The sequence below is a fragment of the Balaenoptera acutorostrata genome, chromosome 2 (assembly GCF_949987535.1).
Source record: "Balaenoptera acutorostrata chromosome 2, mBalAcu1.1, whole genome shotgun sequence".
NCBI lineage: Eukaryota > Metazoa > Chordata > Mammalia > Artiodactyla > Balaenopteridae > Balaenoptera > Balaenoptera acutorostrata.
Genome location: NC_080065.1, coordinates 126,255,433 through 126,276,716, shown reverse-complemented (window position 1 = coordinate 126,276,716; position 21,284 = coordinate 126,255,433). Strand labels below are relative to the sequence as shown.

The 21,284-nt window shown below is 40.5% G+C and overlaps 2 protein-coding genes across 2 annotated transcripts; both read right to left on the bottom strand.

Moving 5' to 3' along the window:
• Positions 1 to 5,075: 5,075 nt before the first annotated feature.
• On the bottom strand, positions 5,076 to 8,645 carry LOC103008616 (protocadherin beta-3). The gene is made up of 2 exons (XM_007194118.2): positions 6,206 to 8,645; positions 5,076 to 5,164 (listed from the first exon to the last, which is right to left on the bottom strand). Exons 1-2 carry the CDS (start codon positions 8,477 to 8,479, stop codon positions 5,135 to 5,137), a joined length of 2,304 nt encoding a protein of 767 aa, XP_007194180.2. The 5' UTR covers positions 8,480 to 8,645; the 3' UTR covers positions 5,076 to 5,134.
• Positions 8,646 to 11,738: 3,093 nt separating this feature from the next.
• LOC103008906 (protocadherin beta-2) lies at positions 11,739 to 14,499 on the bottom strand. The gene has a single exon (XM_007194119.2). It carries the CDS (start codon positions 14,414 to 14,416, stop codon positions 12,023 to 12,025), a length of 2,394 nt encoding a protein of 797 aa, XP_007194181.2. The 5' UTR covers positions 14,417 to 14,499; the 3' UTR covers positions 11,739 to 12,022.
• Positions 14,500 to 21,284: the final 6,785 nt, after the last annotated feature.

Sequence of the window (21,284 nt, the reverse complement as noted above, 5' to 3'; positions counted from 1 at the left end):
AATATGTAAACCAACGTTAAATCTTCCAACACATGAACAATTTCCATTTACTTAGGTTTTCTTTCATTTCTTTCACTGATGTTTTATAGTGTTTGGCATACAAGTCTTGCACTTATTAAATTTATTCCTAAGTATTTTATTATTTTTGATGCTATTGTAAATGGAATGTTTTCTTCATTTCATTTTTGCATTGTCCAATGCTAGTGTATAGAAATAGTATTGATTTTTGTATATTGGTCTTGTATCCTTTGCTGAATTCATTTATTAAGTTTAGTAGTTTTTTGGTGGATTCCTTAGGATTTTCTATATGCACAGTCATGTCACCTGCAGAGATAGTTTTACTTCGTTTCCAATCTGAATTATTTTATTTCTTTTCTTGTCTAATTGCTCTGGCTAGAACTTCCAGTACAATGTTAAATAGGAACAGTGAGAGAGAACATCCTTGTTTTGTTTCTGATCTTAGGGAGAAAGCTTTCAGTCTTTCACCATTAAGTGTGAAGTTAGCTGTGGGTTTTTATAGTTGCCATTTATCAAGTTGAGGATATTCCCTATTATTCTTAGTTTCATGAGTGTCTTTATTATGAAAAGGTGTTGTATTTTGTACAATGCTTTTCCTGCATTTATTGAAATGGTTGTATGGTTTTCCTTTTCTGTTAATATGGTATATTGCATTGATTGATTTTCATATGTTAAATCAACCTTGTATTTCTGGGACAAATCCCACTTGGTCATGTTGTATAATCCTTTTCACATGTTGCTGGAGTCAGTTTGCTAGTATTTTGTTGAGGATTTTTTGTACCTATATTCACAAGGGATATTGGTATTTAATTTCCTTTCCTTGTGTTATCTTTGGTTCTGGCAGCAGGGTAATACTGGCCTCATAAAATGAATTGGGAAGTGGTCCCTGCTCCTTTTTTTTTAAAACAAGTTTGTGAAATATTGGTGTTAATTCTTTTTTAAAAAAATATTTATTTATTTATTTGTCTGCACCTGGTCTTAGTTGTGGCACTCGGGATCTTCGTTGCCACATGCAGGATCTTCATTGCAGCATGCAGTATCTTTAGTTGCGGCATGCAGGATCTTTAGTTGCGGCACGTGGGATCTTTAGTTGTGGCATGCGGGATCTAGTTCCCTGACCAGGGATCAAACCTGGGCCCCCTGTATTGGGAGCGTGGAGTCTTAGCCACTGGACCACCAAAGAAGTCCCTGGTGTTAATTCTTTAAATGTTCAGTACACTTCACCAGTGAAGCCATCTAGTCCTGGGCTTTTCCTTGTGGAAAGTTTTCTGACCACTGATTAAGTCTTGTTGAATAGGATGAAACATTCAGGATGAAGAAATCCATTTCCCCAGAGATAAATATAAGGGGAAAAAAACCCTCAAAAGACAGTATTTAGAGAAGACAATTTTAATTTTTGATAAACTTCTAATTTTTCTAGAAGTTGTTTCTCATCAAAGTCTTTCCTCATGGACAGCCCATATTAGTTGGACACTATTGACTTCAAAAATCTGAACCCATTTGTCTCTGATATTCCAGTCAGAAACCTCTCATATTAGTAGTTCTGGAACTAAGTCCCAGTGATGTTCACATCCCCAGAATGCTCAGAAGGTGGCCTTATGAGCAGCAGTCCACTGAAGGCTCCCTGTTCATCCTCCACATTTGAGCATCATTGAATAGGAGCAGAGAGAACTGAAAGAGGAAGATGGCTAAATCAAATTAGTGATCAAGAGGATAGAGCATATGTTGGCTTGAGTAAACTTCTGTGGGTGGTTCAAGGAACGGAAGGTAGGGCTGGGATAGGTCCTAGACCAGGTATAGCATGATTATGCCAAATAGAAGGTGGCTTCTAGTTGTCTTTAATAACAGCACAAGCTTGTGCCTGGCTGTGTCTATCTCTTAGGAGCCTAGATATGCTTCAGTGCTCTATACTTCCAGGTTGTGGGTCCATGTGCTAAACATTAAGTACTTTGAGGCTCTGAGTCTTCGAAAAAATAGTCATGAGTTCTAGCTCATCACCATCCAGGATACCACCTTGTTCTACCTGGTACCAACTCAGTACACAATATAGGATTGCTTAGCAGTGGGTTTTCTTTGTCATCCAGCAAGTTGGGTGCGTCATCCAGGACCACCATATGCAGCACTGTCATGCATATTAATCAAGACCATGTTTTTTTCCCTGTAGGTAATTCTCATGTATCAATTACTTCAGTTACAACTCACTTTCCTCAAAATCAGCTTTATTCTAAGATTAAATCAGCTTGTTTACTCTAAAGATTGAAAAGTAAATGATGTCTTCATTAGCTCTCATGTCTATAGCCTTATCAGACATCGTGACAGCCAAGAAGCAGAGGGTGACAGTCCCTAAGATTTTGCTTCATAGAGCTAATGCAGAGCAGTGCCACCCAAGGGAGACTGGGGCCCAGCTCAAACACATCACTAGGTGTTGGTCCAGAACTTCTACCTGTGTGTGGCAAAGTTGAGCTAAGCTCCTTAATTAAGGCTTGGATTTGTAGAGCCTGAGGCTGTAACCACTTTGAGACTCCTTCCTCCCTTTGCAAGACTACCAAAACCAGTACTGGTATGAGGGAAACCTCCAATAGAACATGAGTTCTCAATAAAATATCACCAACTAACAAGACTAACAGTGTGAAAACAGACTCAACAAATAAAAGATGTATACAGAAGAAACAGAGATTGGAACAATATGGAAAGAACTTAAAAGTAAAAGATATTTAATTTCCTCCAACAAAAAAGAAGGAACTGGCAATTGTTTAAAAAAAAAAAAAGAACAAATTGTTGTGAAAACCTGCCAAATGGAAATTTGGGGGGAAAAAAGCCCACAAAAAACTATAGTTAATTTTTAAAAATTCAGTATATTGGGTGAATCTCAGGTTTGCACCTAGCAAATATCAGAACATCAAGAATAAAGAAAAAATCTTAAAGAAGTTTACAGATAAAAGAACGAGAACTAGACTGATATACTTTTCATCAACAGTCTTCAATACCAAAAGAGGGAGAAGGAAAATTAGTTTACATTTTATTTTTTTATATAAATTTATTTATTTATTTTTTGCTGCGTTGGGTCTTCGTTGCTGTGCGTGGGCTTTCTCTAGTTGCGGCGAGCGGGGTCTACTCTTCGTTGCGGTGTGCGGGTTTCTCATTGCAGTGGCTTCTCTTGTTGCAGAGCATGGGCTCTAGGCGCGTGGGCTTCAGTAGTTGTGGCTCGTGGGCTCTAGAGCACAGGCTCAGTAGTTGTGGCTCATGAGCTTAGCTGCTCCGCAGCATGTGGGATCTTCTCAGACCAGGGCTCGAACCCGTGTCCCCTGCATTGGCAGGCAGATTCTTAACCGCTGCACTACCAGGGAAGTCCCTAGTTTACATTTTAAAATCTATGATCAACCAAGCTATTGGCTAAGAACATGAGAATTAGACATAGAAATAACTGAATTATGTCTAATAGGTTGCCAGCTTTAAAACATATAACAGTCTACTCTAAGAAGCAAAATAGAGTAGTGGGATATATTTTTAAAAACTGTCATTTTTTAAAGTCCCCATTTGCAAGGAAGCCATATTTAAGGATTAAGGAAGATTTATTAAAACTGTGGTTAGTTCAGTAGTTTTAATGAGTGATATTTGAATATAGTTTAGTCTTTTAACAACTCTACATAAAAGTTTAAAGTTCATTTTCATCTCTTTGCCTTTCAGTGTTAAAAACTAGATTAGAATATTAGTAAGAGATCAATCTGGAAATAATTCACAGTAATGAGTTTGTCCATCCTTTAAAAGAAAAACTACTGGGAAATTATTATGAATGTAGAAACTCATCATTTTTACCTAGTGCTAGACTTTCAGTTGGGGGAATTCCAAAAAGTGGCAAAGATAGTTAGTACTATACATATAGTGCCCTGTCATGTACTTAATAAAATATCCAGATAAAGAAGTTTCTGAAAGTTGTCTTAAAATAAAAGGGTAAAAGGTTTCCAATAGCCAAGAAATAAAAGCAACTTTGAACCAAGAGTAAGGTATAATTTTTTCCTATCTTCAAATTTAGTCCATATGATCTTTTCTGGCTTTACTAAACTCTGATCACTTCTCAACAATATGTGAATTCAGTGCATCTATCAACTAAGATATTATTAAGTATCTGTTCTTCTTATGTCTGGGTCTAAATAACTCCCCGGTTATATAGTGCCTCCAATTTGAGTCCAAAATCATATACCATATTGGCCAAAAAAGAACTGGCCTCCATATTTTCTGTAGTTGAAAACTTCCCTGGTTCTGATACGACCTGGAACTAAGCCAGCCAAATACAGAGAAGTCTTGATCAGAATTCTTTGCCTTTTCTCTGATCTTCATGAAAATTCAGCTAAGTATGAAAAGAAGAAAAAAAAATCTGACCAAAGAGCCAGATTCAGTATCTCTATAAAGTACTTAATGAGTGAAAGGAAATACTGTCTTTCCCCTGATTAATAAGGATTCATGTATTTGACTCTCATACATAAAATAACACCATTTTAATATGATTATAACTTTATGTGTGATTGAAGACATGTCAGTATTAAATTTTTTTGTTTTTTGGTTTTTTTTACAGTCAGTCATTAGGGGTTTTAAATTTTTGAGCTGTAACTGACATGTAACACTATATTAGTTTCAGGTGTGACACAATGATTTGATATTTGTGCATATTGCAAATGATGACATAAGTCTAGTTAACATCTAGTTAACAACATTCTTTTTCTCTTTTGAGAATTTTCAAAATCTTTGAGAAACTTCAGTTCTCTTTCTTCTAGTCATGAGTATTCAATTCCTGGAAAGTTCTATGCCTCTGGATGAGAAAATACCTATGAGGAGAAATTTTATTTTTCCCTAATCAGATTCTTTAATTGGGGACTAAATGTTTTGTACTTTAAAATAAGGTTTTTTCTATTTCATTCAAAATAGACATACAAATTGATGTTTGGTTGCTTCAAGAGTTTATTCTTAGCTGTAGTTAATTTAGACTTTCACAGTGATATTGCTCTCTCCCCTTTAGAACTTCCCATTCTTCTAATCTTCTTTTAATTACTCTATAGGAGGTAGAATGCTGATGTGGTTGGGCAGTGTTTATCCCAGAAGGACCATACATAATCCTAAATCATGTCAGGTTGAAATCTGAAGGAGGGAACTAAGAGAGGAAACAAAGAAAATATTTCCTTCATATATCACCATATAAATGCCAAGTAGGTATTAATTTTTTAAAAGTAGGATCGGATGGGACACCACTTTTGCGATAAAGCATTTACAGAACATATATACATGTACTTTCTTGAAATTTTTAAAAAATGGCCCTCAGGTTGATAATACATCTCAGAAGTTAAAAAACAAATTGTCATTCTACCAGATGCTTATTAAATAATCTTTTCATGCCAAATGGAAAAGCACGATCAGTTGTTCAAAATGCCTATGTTTTATTTTTTTTCTCAGTCATCCATCATAAATACACTTCAGGCAAATCTAAGAGTAATCTGACCTATTAATCTACATTTTTGTCCATTTTTAGCCAATATAAGCATATACAATGTTGAAATATTAATTGCAAATGTCAAAACAGAAAATGAATTATATGTGTAAGTTTTATTTGAGTACTAAGCCTCTAAAGGATGATACACCTTAAAATGGTACATATTAAAACATTTTTATTTATCCACTTCATTAACCACAGACAAAGCTGCTTTAGGAGTATTATAAAGAATATTACCTGACTATATTCAATAGGGTAAATTATAATATTGGTGGTTCAGAACTCTCTCTACATTGCTTTGGATATAGAATTTGAAATGACTACCTTAAATAAACCTATTTGAAATCATCATTAAAAGATAATGCATTTATTTTTACTCACCTATTAGAAAAAGAAAGAGGCATTAATACTGGATTGAAAAGGTAGGAAGCAGATGAAAAAAGAACATGCAGGGTTAACTAGATAGAAAGTAAAATCAATATATAAACAAAATACTATATCAACTCAAGAACCTTGACTTAAAATGACTTAAAAGAAAGCATTCGTAGCCAGACAACTTTCTGATTCTTCTGTTAATGAAACCTACGCTATTCTTGCAATTGCCTTTTTGCGCTAGTCCTGCCCAGTGTCTTGAATCAGACCACTAGGGAGAATCGGCTTCAGGAATTTAAACTCATTTAACCCGGAGCCTCCCGTCAGACACACCTCGTACTGGTAGCTCTGGGACAGGGTCCCCGTGCCGCTGACATCCACCAGGTGGCCCGGAAAGGGGCCCTCGGGCACCGAGCAGCGACCCACCGAGGCCGCCCCGCCCCGCCTGCACAGCCGCACCGCGACGAACACCAGCACCGAGAAGAGGAAGAGCGACGACACCGACGCCAAGGCGACCACCAGGTAGACGGTGAGCGGGGCGGCGGGCGCCGCGTCCGCCGCTTCCGCTTCCGGGGCCGGAAGGTAGGGCTGCGAGAAGCCGTCCACCAGCAGTACGTGCAGCGTGACGCTGGCCGACAGCGGCGGCTCGCCGTTGTCCCTGACCAGCACCACCAGCCTGTGCTTGGCCGCGTCGCGCTCGCTCAGCAGCCGGGCCGTGCGCACCTCGCCGTTGTGCGCCCACACGCCGAACAGCCCGGGCTCCGTGGCCTTGAGCAGCTGGAACGACAGCCAGGCGTTCTGGCCCGAGTCGCCGTCCACCGCCACCACCTTGGTCACCAGGTAGCCCGCCTCGGCCGCCCTGGGCACCAGCTCGGTGCAGGGCGCCGAGGCGTTCTGCAGCGGGTACAGCACGAAGGGCGCGTTGTCGTTGTCGTCCGCCACGAGCACGCGCACCAGCGCCTGGCTGCTGAGCGCGGGCGAGCCGCGGTCGGCGGCGCCTACGCGGAACTCGAACGCCCGCAGGGCCTCGTAGTCTAGGGACCTCAGGGCGAACAGGTGGCCGTTGTCCGGGTTGATGGACACCAGGGAGGCCAGGGGCACGTGCGCGTCGAGGGGCGGCAGCAGTGAGTAGGTGACCTGGGCGTTGGCGCCCGCGTCTCTGTCTGTGGCGCGGACGGTGCCGATGTGCAGGGCGGGGCTGTTGTTCTCGCGGACGGACAGGGTGTAGGAGGTCTGGGTGAAGGCGGGGGCGTTGTCGTTGACGTCGGACACCAGCACGGTTATGTTGTGCTGGGTTTTCAGTCTCGGTGTCCCCATATCTGTGACGGTGATGCTGATGTTGTACTCGGCTCTGATCTCTCTGTCCAGCTCTCCTTCCGACACTAGGGTATAAAAATTCTCTACAGATGGTTTCAGGATGAAGGGGAGATCGTTCTCGATGGAACACACTATTTTCCCATTGTCTCCAGAGTCTAGGTCGGAAACACTGAAAACAGCCACCACAGTCTCTGGCGAGTTCTCTGGGATAGGGCTGGTAATTGAGGACAAGGTCAGTTCTGGTGGGTTGTCGTTCACATCAACCACCTGAACTATCACTGTTGATTTTCCTGAAAGGCCTCCACCATCCTTGGCTTCTATATCCACCTCGTAAGTTTGGATCGCCTCAAAATTCAAATATTTGATTAGTCGGATATCACCAGTAACTGGATTTAGTTGAAAAGTTTTTCTAATTTCTTCAGAAACATGAAAAAATGCATATGATATTGTCCCCAAATTTCCTGTATCTAAGTCAGAAGCTGAAACAGTGACAATAAGAGAGTTAACGGGGCTGTTCTCTAGAACTTGAACCTCATAGAGGGACTGTGTAAATTCTGGGGTGTTGTCGTTTATGTCTAAGACCAGGATGTGAACCTGGACGGTCCCAGACCTCCGTGGAGTCCCGCCATCCAGCGCAGTGAGCATTAACCTAAGCTCTGGCTGCTCCTCACGATCCAGTGCTTTGTCTAGTACTAGTTCTGGGTACTTCCTTCCATCCCTACGACTGCGTGTGAGAACGTGGAAATGGGAATTAGGAGTGATCGTGTAGTTTTGGAGACTGTTTCTTCCCACATCCAAGTCTTCAGCATTTCCCAAAGGAATTATTGTTCCTGGTGGAGTGTTTTCTAGGATTTTCAGCTGCATTTCATTTTCAGAGAATGCCGGAGAATGGTCATTTACGTCTATGACCTGGAGCTCATTTGTAATAAACTGCAAGGGGTTTTGCAGTAATATCTGAAAATGCAGTATGCATGGCTCTGCGGAGCCGCATAGCTCCTCCCGGTCCAATTTCTCATGCAGGAGCAAATCACCGGTCTCATGGTTGAGCTGAAAATGCTGTCTGTTCCCTTTAGACACAACTTGGGCCCCCCTCGCGGCCAGTTTCCGTACACTCAGCCCCAGATCCTTTGCTAGATTGGAGATTAAAAACCCCCTCTCTTTTTCCTCAGCCACAGAGTAGCGTCTCGACTGGGACCCAGCCAGAGACCCACCCAGAAAAACAAAGAGAAACAGGACTTGCCTTTGTCTAAGAAAGCGCTCTCCTCCGGCCTCCATTGCATTTTCTGCCATGTTCTTCCGAGAAATATTGTCAAGCTAGCCTCCAACAGCACTGGGAAACGCAGTCTTTTGCCTCCTAACCTTTGAAGAAAACCTAGCGAATAATCCTTACCAGAGTCTCAGATTTGCTAGCTTAAAAATCTGCCCCGGCTCACAACCCCTAGTTTACTGCACTGAATCGGTGTGTTACACAGAGTATACACAGTGCCTGCGGTTTAATCCTCCTTCTTAGTCAACAGCGCCACCGTGCGTTCGCTCACAGTTTCAAAATCTTGGAGAAGGTGATGTTTGCTGGGCTTTTTGTTTTGATTTTTTTAATCGCTTATTCCCTTTTATCAAACTGAGTTGATGCTACTGTAGGAATTTCTTCTGTTATATGGGTTAAATAAACACAATCTAGGGAGAAGAAATGCGCTCTTATCTAAAAGAAGTGACTGTCCCTGGTAGAGTCCCATTTCCATGATTTTGCGGGAGTGGACACCTGCTAGAGCTACTCACCCCACCTCCTGTAATTATTACAGAAAAATTTTTACAAGATTTTGCTCTAAGTGATGAAGTTTCGTTTTCCTACTTGTGTTTTTATTTTCCAAATTTTGTAAAATGCACACGAATTGCATTTATAGTCAGAAAAATGCTATGAAAAGACGACCTCAAGCAAGGTGATAAAAAATTATAATAAATCATGTCAGGGGATATATCCAGAGACCACAAATGCCTAATTCCTTCCACATTTTTGCACTCACTCAAGGAACACAGAGCTTTCTCCTCTTCCTATTTCACAGTAATTCTATGATTACTGGTTTCATCTGTATTAACTCTTTAATCTGCATAACTGTATTTCACCTGTGGAAACCGATATTTATTGTGTTTGTAGAAGTTAGATGTATTGTGGTAATAAGACAGGCTATGTCTATATATCTTATATAGTTTCCCATCTAATGGGGTGAACAGAATTTAAACAGATGTTTAAACAGTACTATATAAGAAATGTATAATGAGTGCACTGGAAGTATACAATATGCAGACCTAACTTAATGGGGGGGATTCAGAAAGTTTCCCAAAAATGTCCCATTTAATCTGGAATATGAAGGATGAGAAGAAGTTTGCCAGGCTAAAACTAAAATGGGAAGATTCCATATATAAGAAATGCAAAGGCCTGGGGACAGTAAAGCATAGCTATTCTAGATAATGAAGGTAGGACAGTGTACCCAAAGTTTAGTGTCTCAAGAGTAAGTGGGGGGCTTCCCTGGTGGCGCAGTGGTTAAGAATCCACCTACCAATGCAGGAGACACGGGTTCGAGCCCTGGTCCGGAAGATCCCACATGGCGAGGACTAACGCCCTCGCGCCCTAGAGCCTGTGCTCTGCAACAAGAGAAGCCACCACAATGAGAAGCCCGCGCACCACAACGAAGAGCAGCCCCAGCTCGTGGCAACTAGAAAAAGCTGGCGCGCAGCAACGAAGACTCAACGCAGCCAAAAATAAATAAACAAATAGACTTATAAAAAAAAGAGAAACATAAATATCACCTATTAAAAAAAAAGAGTAAGTGGGAAGAGAAGGCTGGACAGGTAGGCAGGGGCCAAATAATAGGTAGCTGGATTTTATTCTAAGAGTGAAAGGAAGCTATTGCAAGGTTTTGGGCAGAGCAGTGAAACAGCACAAATATCATGTGTTCAATATAGCTTCTTCACAATTATAAGTAATGTTATATGAAGGACCATTTATTAAATTTACTCTTAATATTAGTGATACTAAAGATAACAAAATTACACTTCTTATCCTTATGTTATCTTATTTGGACATAACTGCAAGCTATTGAAATAGCTGTTATCATTTCCAGGGGGACAGAAATTATATGACTTATTCAAGATCCTACAGGTAATCATTTGGTGGATCAAAGACCTTTGATACCAAGATACTTCTCTATATGAATGCTAAACTCCAAATGAGACCTTTAAATTTTATATTATAATTTTAATAGTATAGTTTGTTCAAATAAACATAAAATAATATAAAAAATTAAAGATAGTTTGAAGAACATTAAAAATTAAAATTCTGTTTTAATGTGTGGATCAGAAATTGAACTGCAAGAAATAAATAATAAAGAAAGTTAAATGAATCATTTAAGGAATTATGGAAGGAAAATATAAATCATAAAATTGAAAACAATTTCCCCATGTGGATTCCTTAAGCTAGTGGGCAGGAGAGAAGATTAAAATTAAGCAGAAAAAGAAAAAGGAAAAATATGTTGAAGGAAAGAGACACCAAGCACTGATAACTGCATAATGTTTGAATAACAGTGAAGTTCTGTTAATAGCCAAAAATTAAATCAGAGAGCATTTAATTCCAGCAAAATTTGTCCTGTGAGTATTTTAATGTATTTGAGTGTCAGTATATCACAGATGAAATAAAGACATTTCTTTCCTTCAATCAGTCATTTAAAATTTTTATGAAGAACCTAGTCTTGCAGTCATTGTGCTAATCATGCAATAAATGGAGAGCTACTGAGAAACATAACTCAAGCACTAAAAAGGAAACATAAAAGCATTGAAAAGTCTAGGAAACTGAAAGGGGGAAAATGGAAGTAGTCAGCGAAAAAAAAAAAATAGAATGAGCAAACCAAGGTAAATATTTTTTCCATGGGCTTATTTCCAACTGAATCATAAATGCTTCAGATGTTTTTTTAAAATGCAATGCCAAATTACATATGAAGTTTCTAAAATTTGGTCATGGACAAAGACATGTACTCTCTCAGATCTTTTGGATTTTAATGAAGTACTCAAAGAATAGATGGTTTTAAATAATTAAAACAGATTTTTAAATGGATTGAAACAATCAGAGGTTTTAAAATTTTTAATAAAAAGCATGAATAATTAGCATGTCTGCAAATGACTGGACATTGCTATTTATTTAACTACATTTTAGAATATTGGTAGTTGATTTATTGAAGACTTCTAATGTGAATGATTTGTAGAATCCAACAGTCAAGGTTTTCACAATCTCTAAAGAATCATAATTATCAGGTATGAACATTTTAAGGAAGTATATATTTAGAAAAGTGTGAGGGGTGCTTTGTTATTCATGAATGTACCTATGTTAATGGTTTTAGCCAATGTGAGTTCACAAGAAGAAAGTTAAACTAGCCTAAGAGAATACTCTATACAAACACAAATATTCTGGGTAGGAAAAAAGAATAACCCTATGTACTTATTGCAAACCTTCAAAAATGTAGGACTGCAAAAATTACCTAGGGACTGTGGAAGGTGAATTTTGAAAAAAAGTGCTCTAAAAATTAACGACTTCAGAAAATACAAAATATACTTTCACACATTAAATCGAATTAAGTTACAGTGATATTAACAGTAAGAAAAGAAAGAAAATTTGCATTCATTATACCACAGAGCAGCACATCTAGAAACACCAGTAACATGCACTGAATTGGAATAAGATGGTTACATTTCAAATACAAAGAAAACAACTCCAATGGGCAAGGCAGTAAAAAAGGACTTTCCACAATTTAACTGAGACTAGGCATCATAGACCCTTATTCAAACTTAACTGAATTCAAAACTATTCCTGAAACTGGGGTTTGCCTCACTAACCCTCTCCTCATCCTGAGTAAGGAAGTTTGGGATAATCGGCTTGAGGAACTTGGAAGTCCCGGAGCCTCCCGTCAGACACACCTCGTACTGGTAGCTCTGGGACAGGGTCCCCGTGCCGCTGACGTCCACCAGGTGGCCCGGAAAGTGGCCCTCGGGCACCGAGCAGCGACCCACCGAGGCCACCCCGCCCCTCCTGCACAGCCGCACCGCGACGAACACCAGCACCGAGAAGAGGAAGAGCGACGACACCGACGCCAAGGCGACCACCAGGTAGACGGTGAGCGGGGCGGCCGGCGCCGCGTCCGCCGCTTCCGCTTCCGGGGCCGGAAGGTAGGGCTGCGAGAAGCTGTCCACCAGCAGCACGTGCAGCGTGACGCTGGCCGACAGCGGCGGCTCGCCGTTGTCCCTGACCAGCACCACCAGCCTGTGCTTGGCCGCGTCGCGCTCGCTCAGCAGCCGGGCCGTGCGCACCTCGCCGTTGTGCGCCCACACGCCGAACAGCCCGGGCTCCGTGGCCTTAAGCAGCTGGAACGACAGCCAGGCGTTCTGGCCCGAGTCGCCGTCCACCGCCACCACCTTGGTCACCAGGTAGCCCGCCTCGGCCGCCCTGGGCACCAGCTCGGTGCAGGGCGCCGAGGCGTTCTGCAGCGGGTACAGCACGAAGGGCGCGTTGTCGTTGTCGTCCGCCACGAGCACGCGCACCAGCGCCTGGCTGCTGAGCGCGGGCGAGCCGCGGTCGGCGGCGCCTACGCGGAACTCGAACGCCCGCAGGGCCTCGTAGTCTAGGGACCTCAGGGCGAACAGGTGGCCGTTGTCCGGGTTGATGGACACCAGGGAGGCCAGGGGCACGTGCGCGTCGAGGGGCGGCAGCAGCGAGTAGGTGACCTGGGCGTTGGCGCCCGCGTCTCTGTCTGTGGCGCGGACGGTGCCGATGTGCAGGGCGGGGCTGTTGTTCTCGCGGACGGACAGGGTGTAGGAGGTCTGGGTGAAGGCGGGGGCGTTGTCGTTGACGTCGGACACCAGCACGGTTATGTTGTGCTCGGTTTTCAGCCTGGGGGTTCCCATATCTGTGACGGTGATGGTGATGTTATATTCGGATCTTGTTTCTCGGTCCAGGGCTGTGTTTGTGACTAAAGTGTAAAAATTTTCAACAGAGGGTTTAAGAATGAAAGGAAGATCATCTTGGATGGAGCAAACCATCCTTCCGTTGTCTCCTGAGTCAGGATCTGAAATGCTGAATACAGCAATTACGGTCTCCTGCAAGTTTTCTGGGATCTCACTGATAGGCGTTGACATGGTCAGTTCCGGCGGGTTGTCATTCAAATCCATCACTTGGACAAACACCACACAACTGCCAGAAAGGCCCCCACCATCTGTCGCCTGAATATTTAATGTATAAGTCTGAATAGATTCAAAATCCAGTTCCTGTGTTAAAAGGAGTTCTCCTGATTTTGCATTTATTCCAAATGTTTTCCGAATATCCTCAGATGCTTGGGAAAGTACATAAGATATTTCTCCATACGTTCCAATATCTAAATCTCTGGCAGAGACAATGGCAACCTGGGATCCAATGGGGCTGTTTTCTAGGACATGCACCTCATAGTGCAGCTTTGCAAACTCGGGGGCATTATCATTGATGTCTAAGACTTCAATGCGGATTAGGGCGGTCCCAGACCTGGGTGGAATCCCGCCATCCAGCGCTGTGAGGGTTAATCTGATCTCAGGCTGTTCCTCTCGATCCAGTGCTTTGTCCAGCACCAGCTGTGGTAATATTGTGCCGTCGGAACTGTCTTGTAATTTAAGATGGAAGTGGGAATTGGGGCTGACCGCGTAACTTTGGAGACTGTTCCTTCCTACATCTAAGTCCTGGGCACGCTCTATTAGGAAAGTAGTTCCAGGAGTGATACTTTCTGAAATTTTCAATATTATTTCTTTGTCTAGGAAAACTGGAGAATGATCATTTATGTCCCTAATCTGTAGCTCAGCCTGGAAAAACTTCAAGGGATTTTCCAGTAACATCTGGAAAGGTAGTACACAGTGCTCGGTAGGGCCACATAGCTCCTCCCGGTCCAGTTTCTCATTTAACAACAAATCCCCGGTCTGCCTATCAAAATGCAAAGGCATTTTTTTCCCTTTGGAAACGACCCGGGGGGCCCGAGCAGCTAGATCGTCTACCTCCAGCCCCAAGTCTTTCAACAGATTGGCCACAAAGGAGCCACTGTCCATTTCCTCAGCCACTGAATAATGCCTAGGCTCAGAACCAGCCTGAGCTATGCCCAGCAAAACAAAGAATATCAAGACTTGCCTTTGTTTCAGAAAGCATTTCTTTCTCTTTCCTGCCTCCATCGCTCTCTCGTCTCCCAGCAAACTTGCCCCAGCTCGGATTCACGTTGTCGCTGATCTATCTCCCAGTATCACTCAGACACTGGGATAAGTGGAGATGCCTAGGGCCCTGATTTCCCGGAGCAACTGCCTTAGAAAGCCTCCTTTTCCTGCTTGCTTCTTTATCAGAGCATCTGGCTAGAGGAGCGCAGACTGGTAGCTTTCTTCCTTCTACTTCTAATGCTGCAGCGCCACCCTGCGTCCTTTCCGAGTGTTTATTTTTTCCAAAACATAAAGGAAATCCCAATCCTTTCTTTCAGACTGATGGCAATCTAAATGGAATATTTTCAAGTAGTGTCTCTCAATGTACCGAAGTAACAATAATTCCATATTATCTAAAATCCAGTCCCTAATAACTTTTAAAAATTATCTTTCCATTATCCTCTCCCAGTTTTCTTCAACTTAAGAATTCATATTCACTCTTGAATTCCTTTTACAAATGCACTTATTTTCTTAACCACTTGACATAAGGAATGTCTTAGAAAATTTGTTTTTAAACCAAGTTTCATGATTGTATTGGTATTACATCTATTTATTCTAGAACAGTCCCCTGTGTTTTATTGATACTGAATTTTTTGAAGTGTCCAGATCAGTTGTCTTATAGGTAAACAAAAGATAAAAATAGCTAAGGCATTGGTACTTGTTGACTATAAATTAACAATTAGCTATGCTTCAGAAGAAGAGAAAACACTACTGAAGATAGAGCAATAAAACAACAACTATAGCATTATTCAGAAAGGGGGTGTTTCCTCTACTTTTTACCCAGAGCCCAAAAAGCAAGAATGCCAAGGGTGATAGCTGTCTCCACATACTGTCTTGTTTTTAGCTTCAAAGAACCTAATTTAATTGGAGATAAAGTGATGTTAAAGAGATGTATCTCCCATCTCTCTGTCTTGCATTAGGTTGGCAGAGCATGGGGATTTTTTTTTTACATCCAATGGAAAGAAAATTCTGGAAGGAAGGACCAAGGCATTTTCTTTTTATTCCAGAGTTCTGAGATAATCCTTAAAGAGGTGAAGTCTTCTTCTGGAAGTACTGTAGGATGAGCAGGTAAGTGTCAACATCACCAATTTTATGGAATTGTCATCCAACATCTTTTACATGAAGAAAGGTATTTCTGAAACTATTTCCTATGTAAATTGCCTGAATGTTTGCCATGTAGCCATGAAGTTGCCTGGTAATTTTCTTGCAGTGGATGTTTATAATGCACAGATATGAGTGGTATTTAAAATGTGTGGTCAGTATGCACTAGAGATTGGAGAATTCAGTGAGACTGGAGAATTCAGCGAGCCTGGAGAATTCTGTGAACAGCTCCTTAATGTACTGAGATTAAATCTTTAGCAGGCTTTGACAACCAGGTTGCTGAAGAGCATGCATCTCAAAGGTTGTCACTGATTGTCACGATCTGGACCTTTGGAGGTCTGAGACTAGTGTTGATACCTACCATTCTCTTCTGTGAGAGTTAAACTTACCATAGGTTGTTCTTCATCCAGTGATTTTCCCCCAAGAATGGGAAAATTACTTACCCCACTATTGCATCGCATATTATTGTGAAATTAAACTCCCTGTGTGGTTTCCAATGGTGGAAAATTCAACCAAATCTCAGGCACATCCCCATGCACATTCTGAAACATTCACAAGAATTTTTCAAAGGGGCAACATCTCAGATTCATAGATTTTTCTCAGAAAACAAAAAAGTTTACAGGTAATACTTGGAAATGTATAGTTTCTATAGGTCTGGCTTCCTATTCGGGAGGAAAGGCTCTTCTGTGGGTGTATCTAAAATATTCTTTGATCTCTTAATAGTTTAGATCCACCCACAGAAGAGCCTTTACTCACGAATCTTTGGTCAGTTTGGAAACCACCTTGCTCAGGTCTGTCTGCCTGCCGCTACGCAGACACTCCCCTTTCCGCTGCAAGGCCAAATCTCCAGGAACCGGCTATAAAAAGCAGCCTTCCTTTTCCTGGACTGTTTACGCTACGCCCAGGAAGAAAAGGAAAACTCACCACTTGCCTTTTTTCTGCCAGATTTTCTCTCAGTTTCCAGCATAGCTTCTTTGACTGCGTTGTCTTTAATGAAAGAAGCCTTCGGAAGTCGTCCAGTAGGGATAACATCAACATATATCTAGTTCCCATTTGTTTGAAGAAAGGTCTAAAATCTCAGCTTGCTGCCGACGTTTTCCAAGGCGCGTCGACCCCCAGCCCCTCTCAGTTTTGTCTTTTCTAAAATGGAGTCTGTGGCAAGCGCCTGGCTCCACCTGCGTTTTTAGCCTGCAGCGCCGCCAGGCGTCGGGACTGAAAACCTGGTTTGTACAGCGCTTTCCCTCGGAAACTGTCAAAAAAAAAAAAATCCACCTTCGTGTCACGTGGTCTAGTGGCACAGTTCTTACCTCCTGATAGTTTAAATTACTTCTCCGACTTTTGGTTTAGCTAATTACACTTTTTAATTAGTATACGGCTTTATTATCAGTCAGCTGTACAATTTCTTTTGAGAGTAACTTGAATTTGATTTCTTCCATTTTAGACAGGCCAGTCGTTTGGCTGTACATTCACTGAGTTTTTAAATTCATCGGCAGGTGTTTATTACACACAGATTAATTTCAGGCACTGTGAAAGGCATTAGGGATATAAAATGGAATAAAGCCTGGTACTTAAACCCCAAGAGGTTACAGCCTAGAAGGAAAGTAAAGCAATAATTACTGTAGTGAGTAATAAGTGCTAAGACAGAGATTTGCACAGGCACTCTGAAGTACTCAAAAGGAATATTTAAGTAAGAACAGAAATGGGGTATCAGGAAAGATCCTCAGAGGAGGTGAGGTTTGAGCTAAGTTGAATTTTATGGTACCAACTTAAACAGAAACCCATTGAAATAGTTTTCTACTGCAGATAAAGTATTTCTGATTTTACAGGAAAGAAGATTTACTCAAATGATGGGAACATCATGGCTTATTTGGGATACAGTCTTTTACTCAGTCAACATCACAGAGTTCTGTATGACGTGTTGTGGGGTGACAACTAACTAAAAGACTAGGGCTGGGCCCTTTTTTCCTATTTGAATTTGCTCCTCTATCTAATACTCAATTTAAAGGAGAGTCCTAAGCATGAGTATGTGCGTGTATGAGTGGCTTGTTCTGTTAACAATATCTTTAGGAGATATTTTTGAGTGGTGATTAAGAGCACAGACTTTTATGTCAGGAAGACTCATATTCAAGTACTGGCTCTGCTACATCGTATATGTTAAGTTAGGAAAATTCTTTACTCCCTCCAGACTTCAGTTTCCTCATCTGAAGGAAAAAAAAAAACAGCGGATGTAAGGATGGTATCTACTTAATGAATTTGTAAGAATTAAGTGAAACAATGCTTATGAAATAGTCAGCCTAGTGCTTGGAACATCATAGTATTTCATAAGTGCTAGCTATTTTAAGTGGTGATACAATGAAAACAAGGAACTTATCTACATAGTTTGGTTTACTCCTACCAACAAATGTAAGTCTAAATGACTCCCTTGTGTACTGTTGGTGGGAATGTAAATTGGTGCAGCCACTATGGAAAAGAGTATGGAGGTTCCTCAAAAAATTAAAAATAGAACTATCATATGATCCAGCAATTCCACTTATGGATATATAGCTGAAGGAAATGAAATCACTATCTCGAAGAAATATTTGCACCCCTATGTTCATTGTAGCATTATTCACAATAGCCAAGACATGGAAAAAACCCAAGTGTCCATCCACAGATGAATAAAGAAAATGTGGTGTGTATATATTCATGGTAATTATGTCAGAAAAAGGATATGTTAACTGACCTTACTGTGGTAAACATCTTGCAGCAGATAGGGGAATATTAGAGTAGTGGCAAGAGGACAGAACCAAGCAGGGTGGTTTACAAAGAGACCAAAGAATATCTTAGATCCACCCACAGAAGAGCCTTTGGTTCCAAAGGGAAGGCAGATGTGTAGAAGCGCTACATTTCCAAGTATTACTTGTAGACTTCCTTTCTGTATTCTGAGAAAAATCTATGAATCTGAGATGTTCTCTCTTTGAAAAATTCTTCTAGAGTTCCAGAATGTACATGAGGAAGTGCATGAGATTTGCGTGAATATTCCATCATTGGAAACTACACAATTGGTTCAATTTCCGTTTTGTTGTTGTTGTAATTATGGTGACAATATTGAGCTCTCCTCTCATAGCAACTTTCTATTATTGAAGTATAGTTGATTTACAATATCATGTTAGTTTCAGGTGTACAGCAAAGTGATCCAGATATATATATATATATATATATACATACACATACATATGTATATTCTTTTTCAGATTCATTTTCATTATAGGTTATTACAAGATATTGAATACACCTCCCTGTGCTATATAGTAAATCCTTGTTGCTTATCTGTTTTATATATAATATTGTATATCTGTTAATCCAAACTCCTATTTTATCTCCCCCCCTTCCCCTTGAGAAACCATAATTTTGTTTTCTGTCTGTGAGTCTGTTTCTAATTTGTAAACAAGTTTATTTGTATTATTTTTTATATTTCATATATAAGCAATAATATTTGTCTTTCTTGGTCTGACTTACTTCACTTTCTATGATAATCTCTAAGTCCATCCATGTTGCTGCAAATGGCATTATTTCATTCTTTTACACGGCTGAGTAACATTCTTTTTGTATATGTACACCACATCTTCTTTATCCATTCATCTGTTGATGGACATTTCCATTGTTTCCATGTCTTGGCTATTGTGAATAGTGCTGCTATGAACGTAGGGGTGCATGTATCTCTTTGAATTATAGTTTTGTCTGGATATATGGCCAGGAGTGGGATTGCTGGATCATATGGTACTCTATTTGTAGTTTTTATAGGAATCTCCATGCTGTTCTCCATAGTGGCTGCACCAATTTACATTCCTACGAACAGTGTAGGAGGGTTGCCTTTTCTCCACACTGTCTCCAGCATTTGTTATTTGTAGACTTTTTAATGATGGCCATTCTGACCGGTGTGAGGAGGTACCTCATTATAGTTTTGATTTGCATTTCTCTAATAATTAGCGATGTTGAGCATCTTTTCATCTGTCTGTTGGGCATCTGGATGTCTTCTTTAGAGAAATGTCTATTTGGGTCTTCTGCCCATTTTTTGATTGGGTTGTTTGTTTTTTGTTTGTATGTTTGTTTGTTTTTTGATATTAAGTTGTATGAGCTGTTTGGACATTTTAGAAATTAAGCCCTTGTTGGTTGCATCATTTGTAAATATTTTCTCCCATTCTGTAGGTTGTCTTTTTGTTTTGTTGATGGTTTCCTTTGCTGTGCAAAAGCTAATAAGGTTGATTAGGCCCCATTTGTTTAATTTTGCTTCTATTTCTTTTGCCTTGGGAGACTAATCTAAGAAAATATTGCTATAATATATACCAGAGAATCATTTACCTATGTTCTTTTCTAGGAATTTTATGGTGTCGTGTCTTATATTTAAGTCTTTAAGCCATTTTGAGTTTATTTTTGTGTGTGGTGGGAGGGAGTACTCTAACTTCATTAATTTACATGTGGCTGTCCAGCGTTCCCAATACCACTTGAGAAGAGACTGTCTTTTCTCCACTGTATATTCTTCTCTCCTTCGTCAAAGATTAATTGACTGTCAGTGTGTGGATTTATTTCCGGGCTGCTTATTCTTTCCCATTGATCTGTATGTCTGTTTTTGTGTCTATATCACACTGTGGTTTTTTAAATAACATTTTTTAAATTTTGGATTGCACATGGGCAAGGGCAAGGGGTCTGGTGTGTATTTGTGTGTGTGTGTGTGTGTGTGTGTGTGTGTTTTCCACTCATTTTTTTCAGAGCTTGGGACTGCTAAGGTCTTTTCTTTTGTTAAGGCTGCGCTGTGCGGCATTGGGGATCTTAGTTCCCCGACCAGGGATCGAACCTATGCCCCCTATATTGGGAGTACAGAATCTTAAACAATGAACCGCAAGGGAAGTCCCCACACTGTGTTTTTTTGTAATTTATTTTATTGAACCATAGTTGAGTTATGATGTTGTGATGATTTCTGATGTACAGCAGAGTGATTCAGTTTTACATATATACAGATACTTTTTCATATTCATTTCCATTACTATTTATCATAGGATATTGTATATAGTTAAATGTGCTATACAGTAGGACCTCCTTTTTAATCCATTCTCTATATAATAGTTCGCATCTGCTAATCCCAAACTCCCAATCCATCCCTCTCCTAATCCATCTCCTTCTTGGCAACCACAGGTCTGTTCTCTATGACTCTGAGTCTGTTTCTGTTTGCCGATGAGTTCGTTTTTGTCATATTTCAGATTCCACATGTAAGTGATACCATATGGTATTTGTCTTTTTCATTCTGACTTCCTTCACTTAGTATTGGGAAGTGGTACTGGGAAGATGTTTTATGTAAGATGTTATGGAAAAACACGAACGAACTTTTTGGCCAAGCCAATAGATACTCTCTTGGTCCATCCGTGTTGCTGCAAATGGGATTATTTCATCTTTTTTATGGCTGAGTAGTACTCCATTATATATATAGAGATATATAGATATCTATATCTATATATATACATAGATATAGATATCTATATATACCATATTGTCTTGATCCATTCATGTCTTGACTGATATTTAAGTTGATCCCACGTCTTGGCTATTGTGGATAGTGCTCCTATGAACATAGGGGTGCATGTATCTCTTTGAATGATAGTTTTGTCTGGATGTATGACCAGGAGTGGGATTGCAGGATCATATGGTAATTCTAGCTGTATTTTTTTGAGGAAGCTGCCTACTGTTTTTTATAGTGGCTGCACCAATTTATATT